A 22,428-nucleotide genomic window follows, 5' to 3' on the forward strand; every position below is an offset into this window, starting at 1 on the left:
CGATAGGTAATATAGGATTTTTTGTGTCAATAAATAAAACAAGGCAGTCATTTCTGCTACATACGATATTCATTGTATTTATTTATTATATATTATTTAGTACGAATTATTGTATCGTCGAGAAACGCACCCAGTTAATGAGGCACTACGGAAAACATTGCCTAATTGCATTGTATATTATTTTATGGCTACACACACATTATTAATTATGGGTTCTCAAACCGCTAACATTCCTGTAAATAAGTATTTGTATAATATTTCTGTATTAGGTATAATGATGTTTAAGTTATTATTTAATATTAAGTTGACAATTTAACTATGACAGTATCTGATACTGCTAAGACTGTGAAAATAATCAACATTTTGTATTACATTGTTAATGTGTTAACAAGAACTGCCATCAAAATAATTTACGTATTTTTATAAATAATGGCATCTTGAAAGTTCCAGAAATTTCGATATGTGATCTCCACTATCGGTATGTTTAGTATAAGTGGTAGAATTATTTTCTTAAATTAATAATGAACGGCTAATTAAGCCAGATGGCTGCGACATACATATAATAAAATTGTTTAAAATTCTGACTTTTTTTCTTTCATTCAAATCTCCTTCAATAATTCGATTAAGGGCTGATTTCACATATTGGCGGTGGTATGCTTCAAACGCTCAGTATTGAAACGAGATTAATCACTGTGGTTCAATATTTTTAAATATATATCGAGGGATACCTAAGTTTTGTCGTTTGAAGAAAAAAACAAAAACTAAATAGATAAAACTAAAAACCTTTTTATTATTATTTAAAGAATTCACCACGTAACTTAATAGTTTTCTATTCGCTCATACCAGTTACTTTAACATTTATTCCACTCTAAAGGGCGGTGTTCAAAATGTCTTACTAAGTGATACCGCCGCCCATCGACATTCTAAATGGCAGCGGGCTGGCGAGTGCGTTGCGGCCTATTAAGAATTTGTAAAACTTTGACCACGAAGACTTCTTAATTTTAGGGAATGTAAAGAAATCGTTAGGGCTCTTAGTCGTAGAAGATTGTTGCACGAATATTTTCGTAGGTGACATTTCAATCGACGCTGTGAATAAACAATATAATAAATAATAGCATCAATCCTAATACTTTCAACTTTTCTGAGAATCAAAATTAAAACACATTCCTATATATAACAGTTCCACATTGCCGGGAAATATGGAAACGACAGAACATAAAAGGCGTGCCTCGTATATACTATATAATAACTATTTTAGCTTGGCATTAAAAAAAACACTAAAGTAAAACAGTGAAAATCGACATACATTTTTCATATAGTCAATCCATTTTCTGTTTCCTGGCATTTAATTTTAAAGAATGTATAACGAACAAGTATATTTTCTCAAAGATCGTTTTAGATAGACATTAATAGAAAAATAGAGGAAATAAAAATCAAACTCACAAGCAATGGAATGTTTATAATTGCAAGACACAGTCGTTACAATACATAATAGTTATAGATTACAAGTCCATTAAACGCCATCTTGCATTGTCTATGGCAAGACTATGTGACTAGTGCTATAAAAAATAAAAGATATCTACAAATATTTGTTGATTTTATTTCATTAGGGTATAACAAAATTACCTCCAAACAATACATCTTTGTTTAAAAATGGAATAATCTTTCCTCTATAAATCTGACATCTGTCATTTTGACAAGGCAAGATCGCGTCACTTCACTTTATACACGATTACAAACACTGCATACAATTTAACATGTGACCTAACGTATACAAAAATGGTAATAGAGAAATTGTTTGTGCCGCACTTATTCATAATAGTTATCCCTTACCTACCATCTATTCTAAACAGTATGAAATCTATGGTATAAAAAGGGTTCTTCAAAATACATATCCTTTCACAAACTTGCAAATGTTTCAACAAATGTTTAGATTATCCACAATTCCAGCAGGAATTAATCTTGAAGTCGTGCTACGCTGTGTAATTAAACGAAACGATCGGATTTCGTTTTCAGCGATTATTGGAGCACGGTTTTACGGAGTAACACTGCTGTTATGGACAAGTGTCGGTAAGCGTTTTGGTACCAGTCTCCATGTCATTTGTATGAAAACGTCAGAAAACTTACCCTAATTATATCTATATTTGGAGTGAAAATAAATCTAAAAAAATCACACATCATGGCAAGATGTATATTGCACTTAAAATATGATATGACTTATGACTATTAAAATCGTAAAACCTTTAAGTACAGTGTAAAATAAAATTTTACAGAAAATTCTAGAATACTTATAGCTAAAACAATAATGTGTAAAATTAAAAATAAACAAGAGAATGTATAATATGAAACTATGACATGTCGTTTGTGATTGGTCAAAGGCGGATCGCGAATCTGATTGGACTAGACGTTGACCAATCAAAATTAAACGAAACACGTCATTCGTCTTCGTCATTTTGAATTTGGAAATTAGAAGACTATCTTGAGTAGGAGCGATTCTGTTAAATATATTTTTATTCAAGGTTTTTTTTCAATTGTATTATCAATATGATCCTTTAGACTTTTTAAAGGCCGAGAGAAAGGATAAGTTATGATAGACATTGCGATGAGAAAAAGAGACAAAACATGACATAATATTAAGTACGTACGTTAAATAAAAATTTTGGTTTCATAGCGGTGGAAACAATTTGGTATTTCGAATCAGTCTTTTGCCATTATACAAATGGAAGGTTTTTACTCTCAACTAAAATTAATAGAAAAAAAAAACGAAAAAATTGACTTTTTTGTACACTTTGGAAGGAATTGACGTGTGGAAGACTGAAAAATAGAATGGATATGTGAATAGCTATTTCTGTTGAATAACATGATTCTTCAGAGATTATTTTAAAGAAATTACAGTTTAAAGTCGACGTCATCTTTCATACCGGTTATATTGACCAAAATCTAAGGTCTCGGATGAATTTTATTTTTAAAATAATAACGTTATCGGCTGTTAAGACTTTTTTGTTTTTATATATAATGGGGGGCAAACGATCCTAAAAGGGCAGTAATCGCAGCCCATAGACACCCATTGTTAGTGGGTGCATTGCCGGCTTTTGAGGGAGGAGAACGAATTTTGAATAGTTGGAGGTCTCATCTCTCTGGGAAGACCGCCTCCCTCTCGAATCCCACAGTTCCCTAGTTCGCAAAAGAAAATGCCTTGTGAAACGGACTATGGAAGATTTCCAGGGCCAATCGGTTTTTACCCCTCCATGTCGTTATAACAGGTTTTGACTGAATTTCTAAAATTCCGTGACACCGATTTCACTAGAATGTAAATATAGGTTATAAATAATATATTTACAAAAAAAAATCTAGAAGGTTTGAAATTCCTTTATAAATCGTAATATCGAATAAAATAACTCATTTTAATATACACAAATCAAATTTTAACATTAACTACAGCTGTCAGAATTATACAGTCCATTTATATGACGTCAGAAACGGGATCTGACTCCCATACGCCATCACTCACTCTTATATGGTTGCTATGTAAACATATAGCATCGCCGCTAACTTCCTCTCAATTATATATTACTCATAAACCAATTTAAGTAAGAGTTAGGACATCGTAATAGGAAAGAACTGATACCCAAATGGAACATGGGACAAACATTTCCATTATAATTAAGTTATGAAGATATACGTAACTATATAATATTTCATCTAAGATAACAAATCCGTTAACTTATCACGATACAGATATACTATGTCTTAAGCTATGTTCTTGGGTAATAGTGGCCCGTGCGAGCTGGTAGAGGCGGAGGTGTGTCCTGAAATAATTAATTATATATATAAATAACAAAAATTTAACACATACATACATACAGAAGAGGGTAATATCCAGAAACGAGACTATGAATTTGACATAATTCATTATTACGACAATGTACACTAATAAAAAATATAATTATAGTAATTCTAATATACCTAATAACTAACCTTAAAATGTAATAATTAAAATATATTATTAAAAGGAGTCTCTTTAGGCAAGGTACCGAAGATACTGGCAGCGTTCCCCCTTTGAATAGCTAGACTAATTCCTGGTAGCTGCCAGCTCTTCGGTCTCCTGTGATGTCGACTAATCTTTTTGATAATTCCCTAAAAAGCGCTAGGACCCCAAGAACCAAGGGTCTCCACACCGAATGGGTCAAAATCATATTCGGAGCCTAGACCCCTGTATGTGCTTTAGCTTTTTCAGCCGCATCACAAGACGCACCAGCTCTGTTGTTGGTTCCATGAAGATGGGAAGGGGCCAGTGAGTCTGAACTGGCATCCCATACCAGCACCCAGCCCATCTTCCATGGAATCAAACTCATACTGTCCGGTCTCTTGCCATCGTCTCTTGCAATTCCAGTCGGCTCCAGTAGACTTGGCACGTAGACGGTGGCAAAGTTGGCGTATGATATCGTTGAGTGCGGCATGTCTCGAGAAACGGCATCAGCTTATTATTATATTAATTATAATAATAAAAATTATTTATTCATTTTAAGTACATTTTCTTTTCAAAGTGTAAGAATCCCTTTTAAGTAAAAATATACCTGTGTTGGGTTCCAGCTCTTCCATAAATAATTAATTACTTAAAGTAATGACATTATTTAACCTATTTTTTGAACCGTTTCCTTTGAATTATATAATTACATATAGTTTTTAAGAAATGTATGTATATTAACACAATTATTACAAAACTTAAATGTTTAAAGTCAGTTATGAAGCGCATCAAACAAAAAAATAAAGCATGTAAATAAAAAGTGCAACACAAACCTCTATAGCAGTACTCATGATTGCGATATCAAACTAGGTAAATTCTGAAATTAAAAGTGCAGACTATAAAGCAAAAATCAATAAGGAGCCGTTCAAGTATTACGTAAGCACTATGTGAGGAGAGAGAGAGAGAGAGAGAAAGAGAGAGAGAAAGAACGAGAGAGAGAAAGAACGAGAGAGAGAAAGACAGATAGGGAGAGAAAGAGAGATAGGGAGAGAGAGAACGATAGAGAGAGAGAGGGAGAGATAATTAGAGATAGAGAAAGAGAGAGAAAGAAAGAGGGGGTCTTTCATTTTCTTATTTGGTGATTACGTCAACAGTACTTGTTTACACATATTACCGACAAATTGTCTATGCTTGAAAAAGAAATGCATTTTCCAGAATTTCTACAAGAAATTAATACGTTTATGTACAATTTTTTTTGAGAAGTTTTCTTAGTCTTGCTGACAAGAGGCAAGAGGAGTAAAAATTTAATCCGCTTACGTAATACTTAAACGTCTTCAAAGGCTGTACTACAAAATTGTGTTTTATTAAAAAAAACCTATCTGATGTTCTACTAATATTATATACAGGTAAAGTTTTTCCGGCTATTGGTAATTTATAGATCTATTGATCAATAAATTTGTGTGTTTAATACACAAAATGAAACACTTTTTTACAGAAAAAGGGGGGCAAATGGGTAAGCTCAGCTGATCTGATGAGATGATTATAGATGATTGACTAATACCGTAGAGATGTGGAGTGTCTCTGTATCTTCTACCACATTTACCATGGATAGTATTTATAGGAGTTGTTCGGAATAACTCCTGCAACTCAGTTTCATCATTGGACGTCAAGACAGACCTCGACGTCCGTCGTTCCACGGAGTCAAGAACAGATCATACCAATTCTTAAAAGGCCGGAAACGCACTTGCGAGCCTCCTGTCAATGGGCGGCGGTATAACTTGACATCAGGTGAGCATCCTACCCGTTTGCCGTATTGCCGTATTATATTTCGTGATGAATTTGGAATCAGAGAAAAGACGGTAGAACCAAAAACGTTTTTTAAAGCTTAACGATATATGTTTGAAATTCTAGGGAAGGTGAAGTTTATAACCTCAAAATCAAAAAAGTAAAAATAGAAACGGACTTTTTTAATTAATATTCTACTGTAAAATGACTTTTATATTGTTACAAACAAATGCTACGGCAATTAACTAAAAAAATAACGTATTTTTGAACAGTTTACAGTAATTCTGTTTTTTGCATAAATTAATATTTAGTTATAAATAATTCACACATATCTTCTTACTTCTAAAAATAAAATGTGTTTAATTAAAATAATTCCGAAAATTCAAGTGCATTTTGGAATACCACCCATAAATAATTTTACCTGTACATTGTTGTCGTGTATATAATGCCTGGGCAACTGCGGTCTTGGCATGGGTTCATCACTGTCCTCATCTTCCTCAAAATCTGTCGACAATAGAGAAAAATATTTCTTTACCATCCACAGAAATGAAGAGATCCGCAGAACCAATCACTGACATAGCAACGACCTCGACTTAAGGTCCTTCAAGAAAAGAGCGTACCAATTCTTAAAAGGTCGGCAACGCACTCGCGAGCCCTCTGGCATTGAGAGTGTCCATGGGCGGCGGTATCACTTAACCTCTTGCCCGTTTGCCCCTGGTTCTATAAAAAAAAAACATAGCAAATAGCGTATGAGCGTATTAGCGGGGCATTGTCCAAAGAATTTGTACACTGGCTGAGTTCACAAGAGTTGCTAGCTATATTGTTAATTATGGATAGATAGATATAGGAATATAAGTTTAATTTTTTAATGTTTTTATCTAGAATAGTTGGTGTGGGATTTTGGAATTCTATCGTATTAGTAATTACTGTTAAGATAGAAAAATGTAGTGATAAATAAATAAAAAAAATTCAACAGGCTTAAACAAACGAACGGAATATTTACAAAAAATCCAAAGATTAAATAAAATACCTGTTTAAGGGGAAAATTAACTATGGTGTCTTCTAATCAAGCACTTCAGATGACCTAAATAACGAGTAGACAAATAGAAACAAGAGCAAACAACGTATGCAGAGAGGACGTTGAAGTATTTTTACGACTACTAAATAGACTATTTGACAGCATTTTTTATCAACGTATTTTTATTTTGTTTTTTATGTATGCAGTATTTTTTTTATATTAATTCATACTACCACTCTACGTGATGTGAGACGCAGTATGCGTTCAAATTCACCTATATTACGACATCGTGTGTTAGGTTTTATTTCGTTATGGAATTTCTTGATTCGGTCGCTCGGCGCTCAAAGCTCGCGATAAAATCTATGATAAAGCTTAAAAACTACTTATATATGCATTTGTAGAGATTATTTATACTACTGTAATCTTTGCTATACATAGGTTCTGGTGCGATCTGATGAGTTCTGGTGGAATGAAGACTTGAACTAATTCGATGAGCAATAAAAATAATACTCCGATGACCTTACCTCTCCGTTTCCTAGCGTCCATATTTCCTTTGACATTTTCCTCAGCGTCAGAACCCTCTGGAAAATAATGAAAATGTGAAATAATAAAACATGATATGATAGTTTTCTCGCAATGTTCTTATGCCGAGCGAGTCAATAGGGTACAGAAAGAAAAGAGGGCGTTTTAAAATGATAGTCTAATAAATATGTTTGATATTTAAAACTTTAGATAAAAACAACATGAATAATGCCACAGAATAAATTTATAACACAACACAGACAACCAAATTGAATTATGAATGAAATTTAGAAGGCGCGAAATACAAGTCAATTGCGTTGTCTATGGTTTTTTTTTAAATTCAAAACTGTATATTTTATACCAAAGAGTAACAAATAGCTACAATATACCACAGACAATAATATAATTAAATTAGCACTGACAGGGACATAAAGAAGGCGCTATATTTAAATTGCACGACAAATATGTTGTCTATGGCTTATTAAATTCCTCAAGGTATATTTTACAAAAGGGTGTAAAAAATTTATTCAATTAGAATAAATATAATTAATTAAATAGGTTTGTTTATCATATGACATTTTAATATTAAGATATTTTTGTTACTTAAATCGCAATGTACCATATAAAAAACTTATACCAAATTTTGGATATCGCTTTTAATGAATATAAAAATGATATCTAAGAAAACCTAGAAAGTCAATGACCATGCAATAAACATTAATTCAACTTACCCGAATTGAGTTCCCTCACTAAAGTTGACATTGCATTTGTAACTGAATCGGCCGCGTACAATAGATCACTACGAAGACTTCTATTGTCTATGCCCACTGAAATTATTAAAAACATAAAAATGAAACATTTTTAATAGACAGTCTTGTATATACAGCACCATCTAATGACTAGGACAACTCTAAATAAAACTTAGCCGTGACTCGAACGTACTACCTCAGTGTTGAGAGAACTTTTATATGTGTAAAAGGAGACAAAGGGGCAGAAGGCACATCTGATGTTTTTTTTTTACTACATTTTCCTATCTTAACAGTAATTACTAATACGATAGAATTGCCAATAACTCCCACACCAATTATTCTAGATAAAAACATTAAAAAATTAAACTTATATTCCTAAATCTATCTATCCATAACTAACAATATAGCAAGCAACTCTTGTGAACTCAGCCAGTGTACAAACAAATAGGTCCACCTCAATAGAAACTCTGTTCACTATCCGTATTGCCCGCGTGACATCCAAAAGTTTAGACGTAAGTCTAAGGTTTCTACTTGGTACCCGTAGACCCAGCCTCTCCATTATATCCGGATTATGCACCCTACCCGTAAGAATCTTAAATAAATAAACTCTAAAATAAATAAATATCCCACCATACCCAGAACAAACAGGTTCGGGTACATAAGCGGATACAAGGGATACACTCCATACAGCCGATATCACTTAACATTTAAATGTTAAATTACGGCAGAGGCAACATTGCCAGAAAGTTCATTATAGTTTTTACAAATTTATATTCTGATGTAGGTTTTCTTTAGTCTATGATAATGAAAATTCTCGGTCGGTATAAGAAAATACTCACTCGTGGTGGGTCTTTGGTTTTGATGAAAGCCTCTATTCTCATTGCTCATACTATCCATACCACCTAGAAATAAGACAAGTATTCATTCGAGAAAATCCTTATCTATGGTTTTTTTTTTTTTTTTTTTTTAAATAATTTTCACTCTACTCCCCTGCCATAGTGTCCAGGGACTTTATATTTCTCCTTATCTATGGTTAAACACAATTACTTTTAACAGAGGAAGAACTCCTGAAAGTTCAGTAAATAGTAGTTAGTAATAACTAAAGATTTTTATAAATTGAACGACTATTTAAATGATTGTAATCCTTGCTATTGATTTCCTCCATTTCAAACGATTGCGTGACTCAAAACTTATTTATACAATAAATAAACTATCTGAAACCATTTTTTACCATCTGAGATAGACATCTTAATCCAAATATTGACAAAAATGTGCCAATTACCCCTTGAGTTGTATCAAGCGTGGTAGTAAATATAAGATTCGAATTAATTTAACAACTTTGTACTTTTTTCCTATATGAATAAAGTCATATTGTGTTTGAGTAATGAGTAGGACTTCTTAAAAATTATATATAAATATCAAGAAGTAAAGTAGTTAAATCAGAGAGTTAATTGAATCTCTAGAAAGTTTAATAATTAAAGGTCGATATTCAATTAAGTCGCTAAAGTTCCGTTAGACAAGTGACTGAATGAAACGTTTAACGAGTTTCCGGAGTTAAAGAACTGTCTAGAGATTCAATTAACTCACTGATTTAACTATATAACGGTGACATATATAACTCACCTAAGCTATGCGTCATATCAATTCGTTCCCTTTCACCAAGAGATGGCGTTTGCGGCGCGCTACGGACTGTTCCACGCGGTGCGGACTCTCTATAAAAAAATAATTCTTAGCAAAAGTTATTTAACTAAATGTTACTTAAGTTACATATACAGGGTGTCCCAAAAGTCGACGTCAAGACGAAACTTTCTCATAGGTAATGCCACACCAGTTATCAGAAAAATTAAAAAAAAAAAATAAGTCATGTATTTTTGAAGTTACGGATATTTTTTTGTTATTCCAGAAAATGCACACCATGTGACAGTTTTTTCATTCCTGTTGTTACAAATATTTACTTTTTGCCATTTTTTTTTCTCTTACGTCATCCCGAATAGTGTTTTATGAAACCGATGATTCTAAACTCTGTGCTGATCACTCCAACTTTTAGGAAAATGTCATTTTATACCGTACCAAGTTTCAAAATTAATTTTCGCACTACTTCAACTGATCGTCCTGAAAAAAAAAATGTACTACTCCAGTTTGGCAAGTAGCTTTAAAAGTTAGGGCATTTAATAAGGATTCTAACGTGGTATAACACTTACTTCATTATTTCTTAGATCGGCCATAAAAATTTTTTTCGTTAAACAAAGTCTATATAGCTTGCCCCGGGGAATAGTCTTAAAGCACTAATACGACTGTTTTCTCATATTTGTTTTACTTGGGTACTATTACTTATATTTTTATATATATATATATATATATATATATATAAGTAATAGTACTCAAGTAAAACAATATTTATATATATAAATTATAGTATATTATATACTATAATTTTTTCAGATTTTGTGTAAAACATTTATTGAGAGAGAACCGTCCGACAATGCATTTCCAGTGGTCTATTTGGAAAAGGTTTTTTTACTATTTGAAGTAAAATAATAAAAAAATGGGACGATGTAGATAAAGGCTGGCAATGCACTCGCGATCCCTCTGGAATTAAGTGTCCATGGGCGGTATTTTAACATTATATGAGCTTCCAGCCTGTTTCTCCCTGTATAAATAGAATTTATATTTTAATTGTAAAGCTAAAAAGCGAACCTTTCTTGAGGCGCCGACGGCTGTGATCCAGGTAATGGAGGACTTTTGGTCGAACGAGGAGATGAATTCGGCGTAGATCTGGGCGAAGATTGTTGGGTCTGAAAATTATACATATAATTTAATTATTTACAAAAAAAAATCATTTGAAGAAACCAATACAACAAATTAAATTTATAGTATTGTGAACTCAATTCCGCACGTAGATGCACATTTGGTACGTTGTGCAACGGCCAAACGAGCGTCTACTTACGTACATAATCTACGTACACCAGTAAAGTTATAAATGTTTTTATTCTCTTGTAACCTTGTTAGAAATCTTGGATTAATAATTTTAATATATTATAGCAAAGATTGCTACATTTATCTGTTAATGTATTGAATCTATTTTAATTAAGTATTTCTGTCTTTACATTTTACAAAAAATAAATTTCTAATAATTGTCAGGATTTACAAGAATTGCATATTGTATGGAACAGTGGCTCATCTGATATATGATGCCGCCTATGGACACACAATCATAATAGGCTCGCGAATATGTTGGCAGCCTTTTAAGAATTGGTATTTTGTGTCTATTATTAGTTATGAAATGGTTCGGGTTATTTTATTGGGTGTTTGCTTACGTTACATTTTATATTTGATTTTCTTCTACAGAAGTAGTGGTAGAAAATAAATACATTCCTTTCCCTACCTTCAACATCCTCATGAGACCTTCCAACTGATGCATCAGATGCTTCCGGGATTCTTGCAAAGAGGAGAGATGTCCTTCCAACTCGTCTTTCCTCTGCCTCAAGGCGCGTAACTCCGACACCAAGGGCGGGGCTGAACCGGTGTTCGAACATGTCTCCGCTTCTTGCTGACGTCTACATGGTGAAGTCAATATAAAAACATAACCCATTTAAAAATGTCTTAAATTTTTATTTATGATCAGCCTTTTGTGACTGACAGATTGATTTATAGGTGACATGATTTCCTTCACCGTACAAGCGTACGCGTACACGTATACGGCCGCTCCGATGCCCGCAGTAAAGTACATTCTTGCCTTGAGTAAACCAAGCTTCTTTAGCCAATTTCCTTCCAAATGACCGAAAAACTGAACGTAATATTTTGGTGGCTTTAAGTCTTCTTAAAACCAATCTTCAAAAAGAGGAGTGGCAATAAAGGATGTTCTTTTTAGCGGAAAAGCTTAAACGTATGTCTTCTTGGTGTTAAAATGGACGGCGTTTAAACGTCACAAGGCTTTCTTCTTTTAATGACGTCTATCTAATTGATACTAGTCTAATAACTAAGTATAACTTTAGTATGTCAATAACGTGCTGCTAACATAGACTATATATAGATAGATATATTGATCTTATTTAGACCCAAAAATCGTCTCAAGAAAACTAACTTATCTAAAAAAATATGCAGTTATAATATCAAGTACCTTAGCCTGGCAATTTCCCTCATAATCTCTCTATTCTTAGCTTCGAGTTGTGATATTAACTCTCTCTGCTGTCGAGCTGCGTCTACCTCTGAACCTTCTGAAGATGAACGCCCCTAGAAAAAACAACATTTGTATCATACAATAAAATTACAATTAGTACTAAGCTGACTGATTTAGCCCGCACTGGTTTACAATTGTTTAGTACCAATAAACAACTAAAAATAATTTTACCAGGTCATTCACCCTAAGGTCATTGACCTGAGATATTATTATTTCTTGAGAGTATAAATAAAATTATTATTTAATTTGTCTAGTAAGTCATTTCAATTAAACGTTTTTTTATAAACTTCTTGTCATGGGTTCAAATAAATGCTAAAAGAAACTTCTCCTTCGAAGTTCGATGTCAACTCACGTTAATCATTTAAAACATGAGCTTATAACTAATCTACAATTAGTGGGGATGCCACGTTAACAAAAAACTTACTAAGCTTATATATACTCCGATTTTTATTCCAAAGAATTCTGACATTTCATAAGTGTTGCTAACTAAAATAGTTTTCCACCGAAAAGGGATAAATTCGACCTACTTCAGGGCAGCAACCAAAAAACAGGTACATAATATTTTCGTTTTACCTACAGGTTAATCAAACAAATTGACGTGTCAAAAAATTACAGCTGTCAGAATTCTACGGAATTAAAAATCGGAGTATAACAAGTTCTTAAATCTAAACGACATTTCTGTTACCTATAAAGAATATAAGTATAGTCGAGCTATTGGTCAATATCAAAAACGAGAATGTTATAAAGAATTTATAAGTGGAAATTCGACATTTTGGCTTTAAACGTGTGGAGATTATTAACATTTGGTTTGCATTTCTAATAAAGATCGATATTTAATTAAGTCGCTAAAGTTCCGTTAGACAAGTGACTGAATGAAACGTTTAACGAGTTTCAGAACAAGTTTAAGAACTGTCTAGAGATTCAATCAGCAATGATTATAAAATATATGTAACTCAACTAATATTAGATTACATAACTATTGCCACATGGAATCTTTTGGAATCGATAGGACTGGCAAAGGACGTTTTTCCACCGCGTCTTCAAGGAAAGTAAGAATAAGGAGGACAAAATAAATGCCAGCAATGGACACTCAATGCCAGAGAGCTCGAAAAAAACTCATAATAATTGGTACGATCTTTTCATGAAGGACCCTAATTCGAATTGAAGAAATGTGTCAAATTAAATAAGAAACTTACCAGTTCTGGAGTCAGAGATGCCGATCTGCCTGCCCGAGGCTGTATGTAATAAAAAATAATATACATGATTTAAATCAATATGACTTAAATAAATAAATGATCAATATCCAAGGATTTTGTGGGCATATGAAGAATATATATATTTCATATAAAATGTATATATTATAAACATATCAAATTTATTTTTATTGAAACTTTATCAAGACGTTTTATTCATTTACGCTTGGTTACCATAATATACATATAAAAAAAAATAAAAAAAATGGTATGGTATATATTATTTAATGCAATAAATACATACCATAGTCCGATTTTCGTGAGCCAATCGGGCCGCGTACCTCGCTATCAACCTGTGTTCATCATCAACACCACGAGAGAGATGATCTGCTATACCTGAATATATAATTAACATACAAATCTGACATGATTATATTATTACTTATAATAAAATCTTAAATATATTATATAATATATATTAAGGTTTAAAACAACCCGCTAACTTCTCTTGGCAAGCATCAAACCCTATGAAATACCATGTCTGTAATGTCTGTATTAATAACCATTCTTAAATTACACAAATATATTATATTTCAATCAAAATCAGTCTCTGACGATATTAAACTCCAAGACAGTAAACATTATTTACAATTCTCGTCAGAAATAATGATTATTTTACTCCAAAACGCTATTTAAGGCCATGTTTTATACAGATTGTTATAATCTTAGGTTTATCATAATAACCTTGTATTTATATGTGAGAGAAGAAATAAAGATTAATTTATAATTATGATATTAATTATGATCTTAATAACACTTCATACTGTCAAAATGCCTATTAAGTACTTGCTATATTCGTTAAGAATGCTTATATGTTTAAGCTTGTTTATCTAATTTATTACCCATATTTTTAGACATAATTTACCCATATATTTAACTATCGTTTTACCCATATATTTAGCCATCGTTTTACCCATATTTTTAGACATAATTCATCCATATATTTAAACATATAAAACCAATATATTTAACCATCCTTTTACCCATTTTTTTAGAGATAATTCATCCATATATTTAAACATATTAAACCCATTTATTTAGACATCGTTTTACCCATATTTTTTAGATACAATTTACCTAAATATTTAAACATTAAATCCATATATTTAGACATCTTTTAACCCATAGTATGAGACATATTTTAAGTGACATTTTTACCTATAATTTAGGATAGTTTTAGACATAGTTCCTATCACACGTTTGAGCCAGCGATACAAAGAACTTAAAAACAGAAGATTAAATGTTAAAATTTCAATAATCACATGATTGATGTTATTTTTAGATTTAATCCACTTAAAATATTAGGAAAAATATGACATATATACATACTTCTATGTGTAGATCTCGAAGAGCGACTATCCAGAGAGCCTGTGTTGACGTATCCCGGACCGTATTCTGGGAATCCATTGTGTGCCGGGACCGGGGATGGCGGCCTGGAATATTTATCGTATTAAAGCGATAACTACTTTAAATTTTACTCTGATATCTTTATTAAGAACCATGTGAACTGTTAATTCCAAACCTTACCTTTTATTTAATTTACTAAAGGTGCAATAAACCTAATTTAATTTAATTGACGAAGTCAAATCATTTACTCCAATTAGACCACCTAAAATTACGTTTGAACGTTAAATAAAATGTAAAGATGATTCTAGTTTTCAAAAAGAAAAAACCAAAAAGTAAATTCGTGTGGAGAAGAATGGACAAAAAACTCCAGATTTACTCTTTTAGAAATAACAGACAACTTTCGCAAATTGTTCAAGATTAACTAAATCGATCCAGCCATTCTCGAGTTTTGATGAGACAAACAAACAGCAATTAATATAGGACCTGGATTATTTTTTTCATAAATCGTGTTTTTTGGAAATTTTATTTAAGTACGAATTACATACTAAAAAAATTATGAAATATGAATATAATTATCGAATAAAGATAATTATATTCATATTTAAGTTTTCATTTGACTGACATCTTTAAACGAGCAATTCTATGTCTAAGTTGATAAAACACAAATAAAATGACATTTTCTAGAAATGATATATATAATTGGAACATTTATACAAGAATTATTATTATTTTATACAAGAATTGCTCGTTTAAAGAAGATATATATATAATATAAGATAGAGGGTACTTACACAATATGACTGAGGTTGAGGGTACGTTCGGGTTGGTCGGGGTACCTCGGTAAAGGAGCGCGCGCCCTCTCTGGGACGCACCGGAAGGACTTCCGGAGCGTCGCTCCTATTTGCTTGGAAGGGGATTTCTGAAATTAATTATTTCTATATAAATAATACAATTTAATTACATTATTTGCGTATTAGTTAAAAAAATATTATTGGATCCTGAAGGAATGTTTTCTGACAATAGAAATATATAAATAAACAAACAATATTGTCTTGAATATACCCTCAATTTTATTGAATTGTCAGCACCAAGATTAAAAAAATATATGGATTTGATATTTTCTTAAAGCTACCCTCAATTTCATTGGATTGTCAGCAGCAAGATATAATATGATTTTTTTGAAGCTACCCTCAATTTTATTGAATTGTCAACACCAAAATTTAACAAATATATGAAATTATAATTTTAGTGCTAGGGTTTTTATTATTATTATTTTTATTAATTAGGTTATTTTGCATATTTCTTTATTTATAAAAATACATACATTATCCTTACAGTCCTAAACCAATGCAATAATGTCGGAAATTCATATTACTCACATAAGTTGCGTACTCCTTAACCTCGTGTTCATTGGTGTGAGGGGGTGTGACATGCCCTCTCCAGAAGCAGTCCTGGCATAACGTGTACGCTGCACACCTCGTACACCGGTATCGAAAGCCCGTTAGGGACCCACGGCGGCATACGCTGCAGGCCAGCGGGTGTACCACTGGAAATAGCAAGAAGATAGAATCTTTTCCAAATATCAGACATTATGTATTATACAAAACTACTGGGTTGTTTTTCATGAAATTTGGGACAGTTCCCTAAGAAATATATTAAAATAATTCTGACGAGTTTAAGTTTAAGGACTCAGTTTAAGAAAATTCACAGAAATCAGCACACATGCAAAATTAAATAGATACTAGATTTAAAGGCCGGCTACGCACTTGCGAGCCCTTTGGCAGCGACATTTCCATGGGCGGCTGTATGACTTATCATCAGGTGAGCCTTCTGCTCGTTAACGCTTTCTTTTATAAAAATATAAATAGATAAAGATAGCAAATTTTTTCTTCTAATTTTGGAACTTAGGCCCGTATTAACGTCAACCAATCTGGAATCAGATTTCACTATCTGTCAAACCTTTTTTACATATTAAGTTTGACATATTCGACAGCGCTCAAGATGGCGACTTGAGATACGAATTAGCATATGGACTTACCATTTTCGACGCTCGCCAGTCGATGTAAGAGAGGCAGCCAGACGAGGCAGGGCGGGCCGGGGTCAGACATTAGTGTATCCAGGAAATCATTCACTGTTACTTTCTTGTTCTGAAAAAATGTTTAAAATTTATTTATATAATCACGCCTTTATACCGAGAAGAAAGACCATGGATTCCATGAAACGTCTCGTTTCATAGAAACATAGGTTAGAAGTACGTATACGTATACGTACGTAATTGAAATGCGTATACCCTCCGTCCTTCTCCTACGTCACAAGCTATTGCGACGCCATCTTGCATAGAAGGCTTTTGCCGGGTTCTTAAAATATATTTAAAACTAGCGACCCGCCCCGGCTTCGCACGGGTGCAATGCTGATACTAAATACACTACAGAAAATCTGTGAACGTTGTATATAAAAATGTGGGTTATCCATAAGAGATAGACATATACCATCAAGGACTTTTCTGTAGACCTTTTCAATGTGTACAATACTTAGTACATTATTTTGATAAAACTCGTAGGGTTCAGCCTGCGTTTGCAATGTAAGCGGAAAAAATGTAATTATTTACGACATCACATTAGAAACCTCAAAAATAACAGTACTACTCCACGATTTAATGGATGTTATTATACATATTTTCCTCTTGAATAACTCTATCTATTAAAAACCGCATCAAAATCCGTGGCGTAGTTTCAAAGATTTAAGCATACAAACGGACATAGGGACAGAGAAAGCGACTTTGTTTTATACTATGTAGTGATGTTTCCTTCACCGTTCGAGCGAATATTAAATGTGCACATAGAAAGAACGTGCATTGGTGCACAGTATATCGGGTATCGAACCTATAGAAACATGAGAGTCGCTAAATCCACTTGGCCAAATCTGCTCTTTTTTTAATTTAATTAAATATAATTCAGGTAACTTCTTTATTTTCAAAATCTACGCAATAAATTCTTGAAAAGCAAATTTTACCTGGTTAAATATGGACAAGGCCAGACTGTCATTATAACTGAAGGATGGAGATTCGTAGACCGCAGCAGGAAGGGCCAGTACCTCCCTGAGGTAATCTGACAAGCGCTTCATCAGCAAATGACCATTGCCATCGGACAACTGGGAGAAGATATCTGAAAGGAACTCTTTTTAAGTCATTTGTAGCTTTATCCTGTTAGGGGCGTAGTTTTGTTGTTTGAATGATAAAGTATCACCAAATAAGAGAATCGAAACCCCTTTTAAAATATAGTCACAGTTACTTTGTAAGTTATTTTTATTCAACTAAAAAAAATGTTTCCTATATATATAGAGAGCAAGTAAAAAATTGGTATTTTCCAGCAATTATTTGTAATATGCTTTTACACTGGCAAGTGAAATAATGGAAGATTATATAAATAAAAAAATTGGAAAAAGGGATACTCTTCTTTCATAAAATCCCAGATACTGTATTAAAGAACAGCTGTGTATTTGCTATATTTGTTTTAAAATAAGTGTTGTTTGATGATTTGCTTTTTTAAAAGAGTACCGAGAGTTATTTACGCCGGCCTTTTTCTTTCGGCCTACACCTTCTGTCTTCTTTGCCGATGAGTAGGGATGCCTACAGGTTCAAATTTAACGACGTAGAATAAATAATACCTAGGTTCCGTAATAAACATATTTTATATAACCACAACTGGACTGGACAGGTTCTAAGGTCTCTTTATCATACAAATCTTCACAGAAATAGAAAAGCAATACTCACATCTTAACTTGTCCATAAGTTTCCCAGCACACATAGTAGCCAACGCCACCTTAATGGAGAAGACGCGAATCTTTCCTACGTTTTCGCTGTAAAATTTTAGATTTGTTTTAAATCTATTCTTTCTAGAGCTAGAAGACCGGCAGTAGCGGAAGAAGATGAGTAGATGCCTCCAATGGGAAGTCACTCCACATGACAGCACCACGGAACAAATTCGCTCATAGTCTTAGGGCTGATTGCAAATTACCACAGAGAAAAAAAATCTATTCTAGTAAATGATGAAATATCCAATTATCCAAATCTATGAAACATTATCATCATCACGATCAGATTACAAATACATTCATACAAAATAGTGAGAAAAAAAATCTAGTTATAATAAGTCAGACACTTGTAGACACAAACTTATTTGTGAAGGAGAGAACATAACAAATATTTTTTTTAAATTAATGGAATACTAGAGAAACTGCATACTAGTTAGACATTAGAAGTATTTATTAGATAGTGATACACATTTACGATATAAACTATATCGATTAAAAGATATCTTTTTCTTAATAATTAAACTGATAAGTAAAATATTTTTATTTCTTTTACTAAGCAGGTTTTTAAACTTATTAATTAAAAAACAAATTCAATAAAATAATAAATCAGCGGCGCTACAACCGCTTTAGGTCCTGGCCTCAGATTTATGAATCTGTTTCATGATAATTTTTAAATCTAATAGGCAAGTAGGCACCATGTTTTTTTACACCATTTCAGCTAATGTTAAATGCGCACATAGAATGAAAGTTGATTGGTGCACAGCCCAGGATCGAACCTACGACCTCAGGTAAGAGAGCCACTAGGCCAACACTGCTCAAAAAACAAATTCAAAAGTAATAAAAATTGTGTAAAATAATAATGGTTACTTACCCAGTACTATAAGCCGACAACAGCCAATTCAAGAGCAAAGCAGAACATGCTTCCACTGATACTTGATTAACTGGTGGTAATCTTTTATTCAAATTGTGGTACAAAGATGACACAAGTGTCTCCAATCTCGTTACATTAACACAAGCGTTGGGCTCTAGTGTGTTTAATGCATTTTCCCGGAATGCTTCTATGACATTCCAAATATCTATTGCATGTACTGAAATTGAGAAATGGGCCATTTCATTGCTATACAAATTTTTAAATAAATTAATTTATTAATGAAATGTTGTGTAAAAGTAAAAAACTTGGCAATTTAAAAGAGTGGCAGAGAATTTATTGCCAGTTCTTCTCTTCAGTTCTACGCCCTTCATTTGAGAAGTGGCAGTAAATGTAAAATTAGAAGCATTCAATATATATTTATTTTTTGATGTTCATTATATTGCCTGCCTGAATAAAAGATTTTTTATTTGATTTTTTATTTTTTAATTGCAATATTAACTGAACTAGCCTTACATCTCTTTGTGTATGGTTGTATTTATTTTGTGAGGGAGACACATAGGTATTATAATCACAATAGTATGGTGAGTCCAGATATTAAAATTAAATACATAGGTAATATAATAATTACAACTTATGATTGTTAAGCTATACTTTAAGAACAACTATAACAGTGAACCCTTGTATAGAAATATTATTATACAAAGATAGTCACTGTAGCTTTCTTAAATAATTAATAATATGCAAAATAATCCAAGATATTAACCCTTTATATCTGAATCTAATTGACTGTTGTTGAAAGCATGTACTTAAGAAACAATGCATCACTTAATTTGATTAGATAAACACAATTGAAAAATAAATTAACAAATAACATAACATAGTGGTGTCAACATGATAGCTAACTAAACTACTAACTAAAATTATTAAAGATAGTTGCAAAAATACAGTTTTATAAAAATTTTCAAATCTCAGCATAAATTACTTGACATACATAGAAAAAAGAAAATATTTAGACAAAATTTCGATTTTACGCAAGTGATTCAATAATGTAATAAATATGACTCAAGAAAAACCAATTGGTAATCAATGAGTCATACTTGGGCAAGACTTGATGACTTAATTGTTCACTTTTAAAGACAATGACTACTTGATTTAAAATAAAGCAGGATTGTCTTTTTCCACATATAAGCATAAAACAATATTTGACACTATTTTATTTAAAGAGCATTATATAACAACAATACAATACTATAAACTTGATTACTCATTATTATTCAAATATATATTCTTTCTTAACAGGTCATACATATATACTTAAGTCAGACTTTTGTCATCACTAGTTTAACACAAAATTTGATCCACTGAACATTTAATTTCATGAGAATTACCTCCAAAAAACAACTATACATTACTGTTGTACACCACAAATACTGGCCAAATATTACCCTATAGCAAGTTCTTTCATAAATAAAATTAACAGCATTTGTTCATTAAAACAGACAGAAATATAAGATTAACTCACAATTGCATTTTTTCTGGACATATCGAAGTTTGCAAGCTGTCCTGTAAGAAGCAAACCTTATCATGTCAAAGTTCTGCTCCCGCATCTCTTGTAATAACTGTGATCGAGGGTCTACAGATCCTGTTGTTGGAATGGGCATCATGCCCAAGTTATCTCTTTCTAGTGACATTTTTGCACTGAAATTAATTGATATTTGTAACAAATTAAATTAATAACACAAACTTCATTCATTTGCAACATTCAAAAAATGTCCGGCAATGAATTAACATTTGAAAAATTATTTTCTCTTACAAAATCTTACTACTTAATCTTCTACTTTGTAATTATTGACAGTAAAAATATATTATATATGTATACAAACAAATGCACTTATGTCAGATGATATAGTTTGTCAGAAGGCTTAGTGGAATAAGAGGCAGATACTCCAAGGTTTCACTGGGAGGACATTAAACAGTACTGATAAATAAACAACATTCTTATCAACTAGATTAGAAGATTCTAGAACCTAAGTTACACTTACTTAACTTAGTGTTTAGTAGAAAAGCAGTATGGTTATTAATTAAAATCACAGGTTATACTAGGTATAAGTTTATTAACTTTCTTAGACTAATTTCTTCTCTTGGTTATTTCAACTGGTAAAGTTACTAATTACTAGTAATATAGAGAAAATAATGAGCGACGATATATTTTAGTAATTAAAAATTTCGTTGAAGGTTTATGATATTATTAGGATAATTCATAAGCGTGAATTTCATAATTCATATTTATTCCTAAGAAAACAATAATAAACCTAACTTCGTTATAATGTTTCTTCTACAAAGTAAAAGGTAATAATGTTGACTGATAATACGCATAATTTACGTACTATTTAGAAAATTATAATACTTATCACCAGTTTTTCTTAGTTTAAAATAAAATTTTGTTCAGCCGATACCTTGGCATAGAACAAATTACTCACTACTCACCGTTATCTCATTTCTTTGTTGACGAATATTTTATGCAAGAAAGGATTCTTCCAAAGATTCGGTGTATCGATCTAAAGATGTTTCTACTTTCCGGCAATAATTATAGCTTATTGTAGTTAATATGGACGCTTATTTCACAAATATATTATTCACAAATATATTTCACATACATTAAACTCATTTCATAGTAGAAAACGAATGAATATTTAATTTTATAGCGATTTTCGGTAATATTTTAGTCCGCTCTACAAAATTCTAATGCCATCCACACATAATTTGACAAGTAATAAAATTTAAAAGTAGTGATGCGATGTGTTATAACAATAATCGATTACGAGTTGGTTCTTCTATGAAACAACTTCAAAAAACCGAAGGATGTTATAAACTCAACTTGTATTTTTTTGTATTTTAAATGGATATTTTCTTCAAGTAAATT

The 22,428-nt window shown here is 32.0% G+C and overlaps 1 protein-coding gene across 2 annotated transcripts; it reads right to left on the reverse strand.

Moving 5' to 3' along the window:
* Positions 1 to 1,439: 1,439 nt before the first annotated feature.
* On the reverse strand, positions 1,440 to 22,262 carry LOC111002029 (dystrobrevin beta). Of its 2 annotated transcripts, XM_022272120.2 has the most exons (21): positions 21,993 to 22,262; positions 21,028 to 21,203; positions 19,506 to 19,722; positions 18,594 to 18,679; positions 17,834 to 17,985; positions 16,860 to 16,968; positions 16,201 to 16,367; positions 15,613 to 15,740; positions 14,804 to 14,907; positions 13,719 to 13,810; positions 13,418 to 13,456; positions 12,162 to 12,274; positions 11,427 to 11,598; positions 10,739 to 10,836; positions 9,665 to 9,753; positions 8,881 to 8,943; positions 8,024 to 8,119; positions 7,295 to 7,351; positions 6,174 to 6,256; positions 4,801 to 4,844; positions 1,440 to 3,809 (listed from the first exon to the last, which is right to left on the reverse strand). In XM_022272120.2, exons 2-20 carry the CDS (start codon positions 21,194 to 21,196, stop codon positions 4,815 to 4,817), a joined length of 2,064 nt encoding a protein of 687 aa, XP_022127812.2. In that variant the 5' UTR covers positions 21,197 to 21,203; positions 21,993 to 22,262; the 3' UTR covers positions 1,440 to 3,809; positions 4,801 to 4,814. The 2 variants fall into 2 exon arrangements, with proteins under 2 accessions (XP_022127812.2, XP_022127811.2); XM_022272119.2 differs by lacking the exon at positions 4,801 to 4,844.
* Between the last annotated feature and the right edge of the window lie 166 nt (positions 22,263 to 22,428).

The sequence above is a fragment of the Pieris rapae genome, chromosome 20 (genome assembly GCF_905147795.1).
Source record: "Pieris rapae chromosome 20, ilPieRapa1.1, whole genome shotgun sequence".
Lineage (NCBI taxonomy): Eukaryota > Metazoa > Arthropoda > Insecta > Lepidoptera > Pieridae > Pieris > Pieris rapae.

Excerpts from the sequence above, each read along its gene's own strand:
- LOC111002029 (XM_022272119.2), bottom strand. The coding sequence starts at position 21,196 with ATGTCACTAGAAAGAGATAACTTGGGCATGATGCCCATTCCAACAACA. Across the intron at positions 11,599-12,161 it reads AGGGAAATTGCCAGGCTAAG|ACGTCAGCAAGAAGCGGAGA; the intron begins GTACTTGATATT and ends TTCACCATGTAG. Across the intron at positions 9,754-10,738 it reads CCGTCGGCGCCTCAAGAAAG|AGAGTCCGCACCGCGTGGAA; the intron begins GTTCGCTTTTTA and ends ATTTTTTTATAG.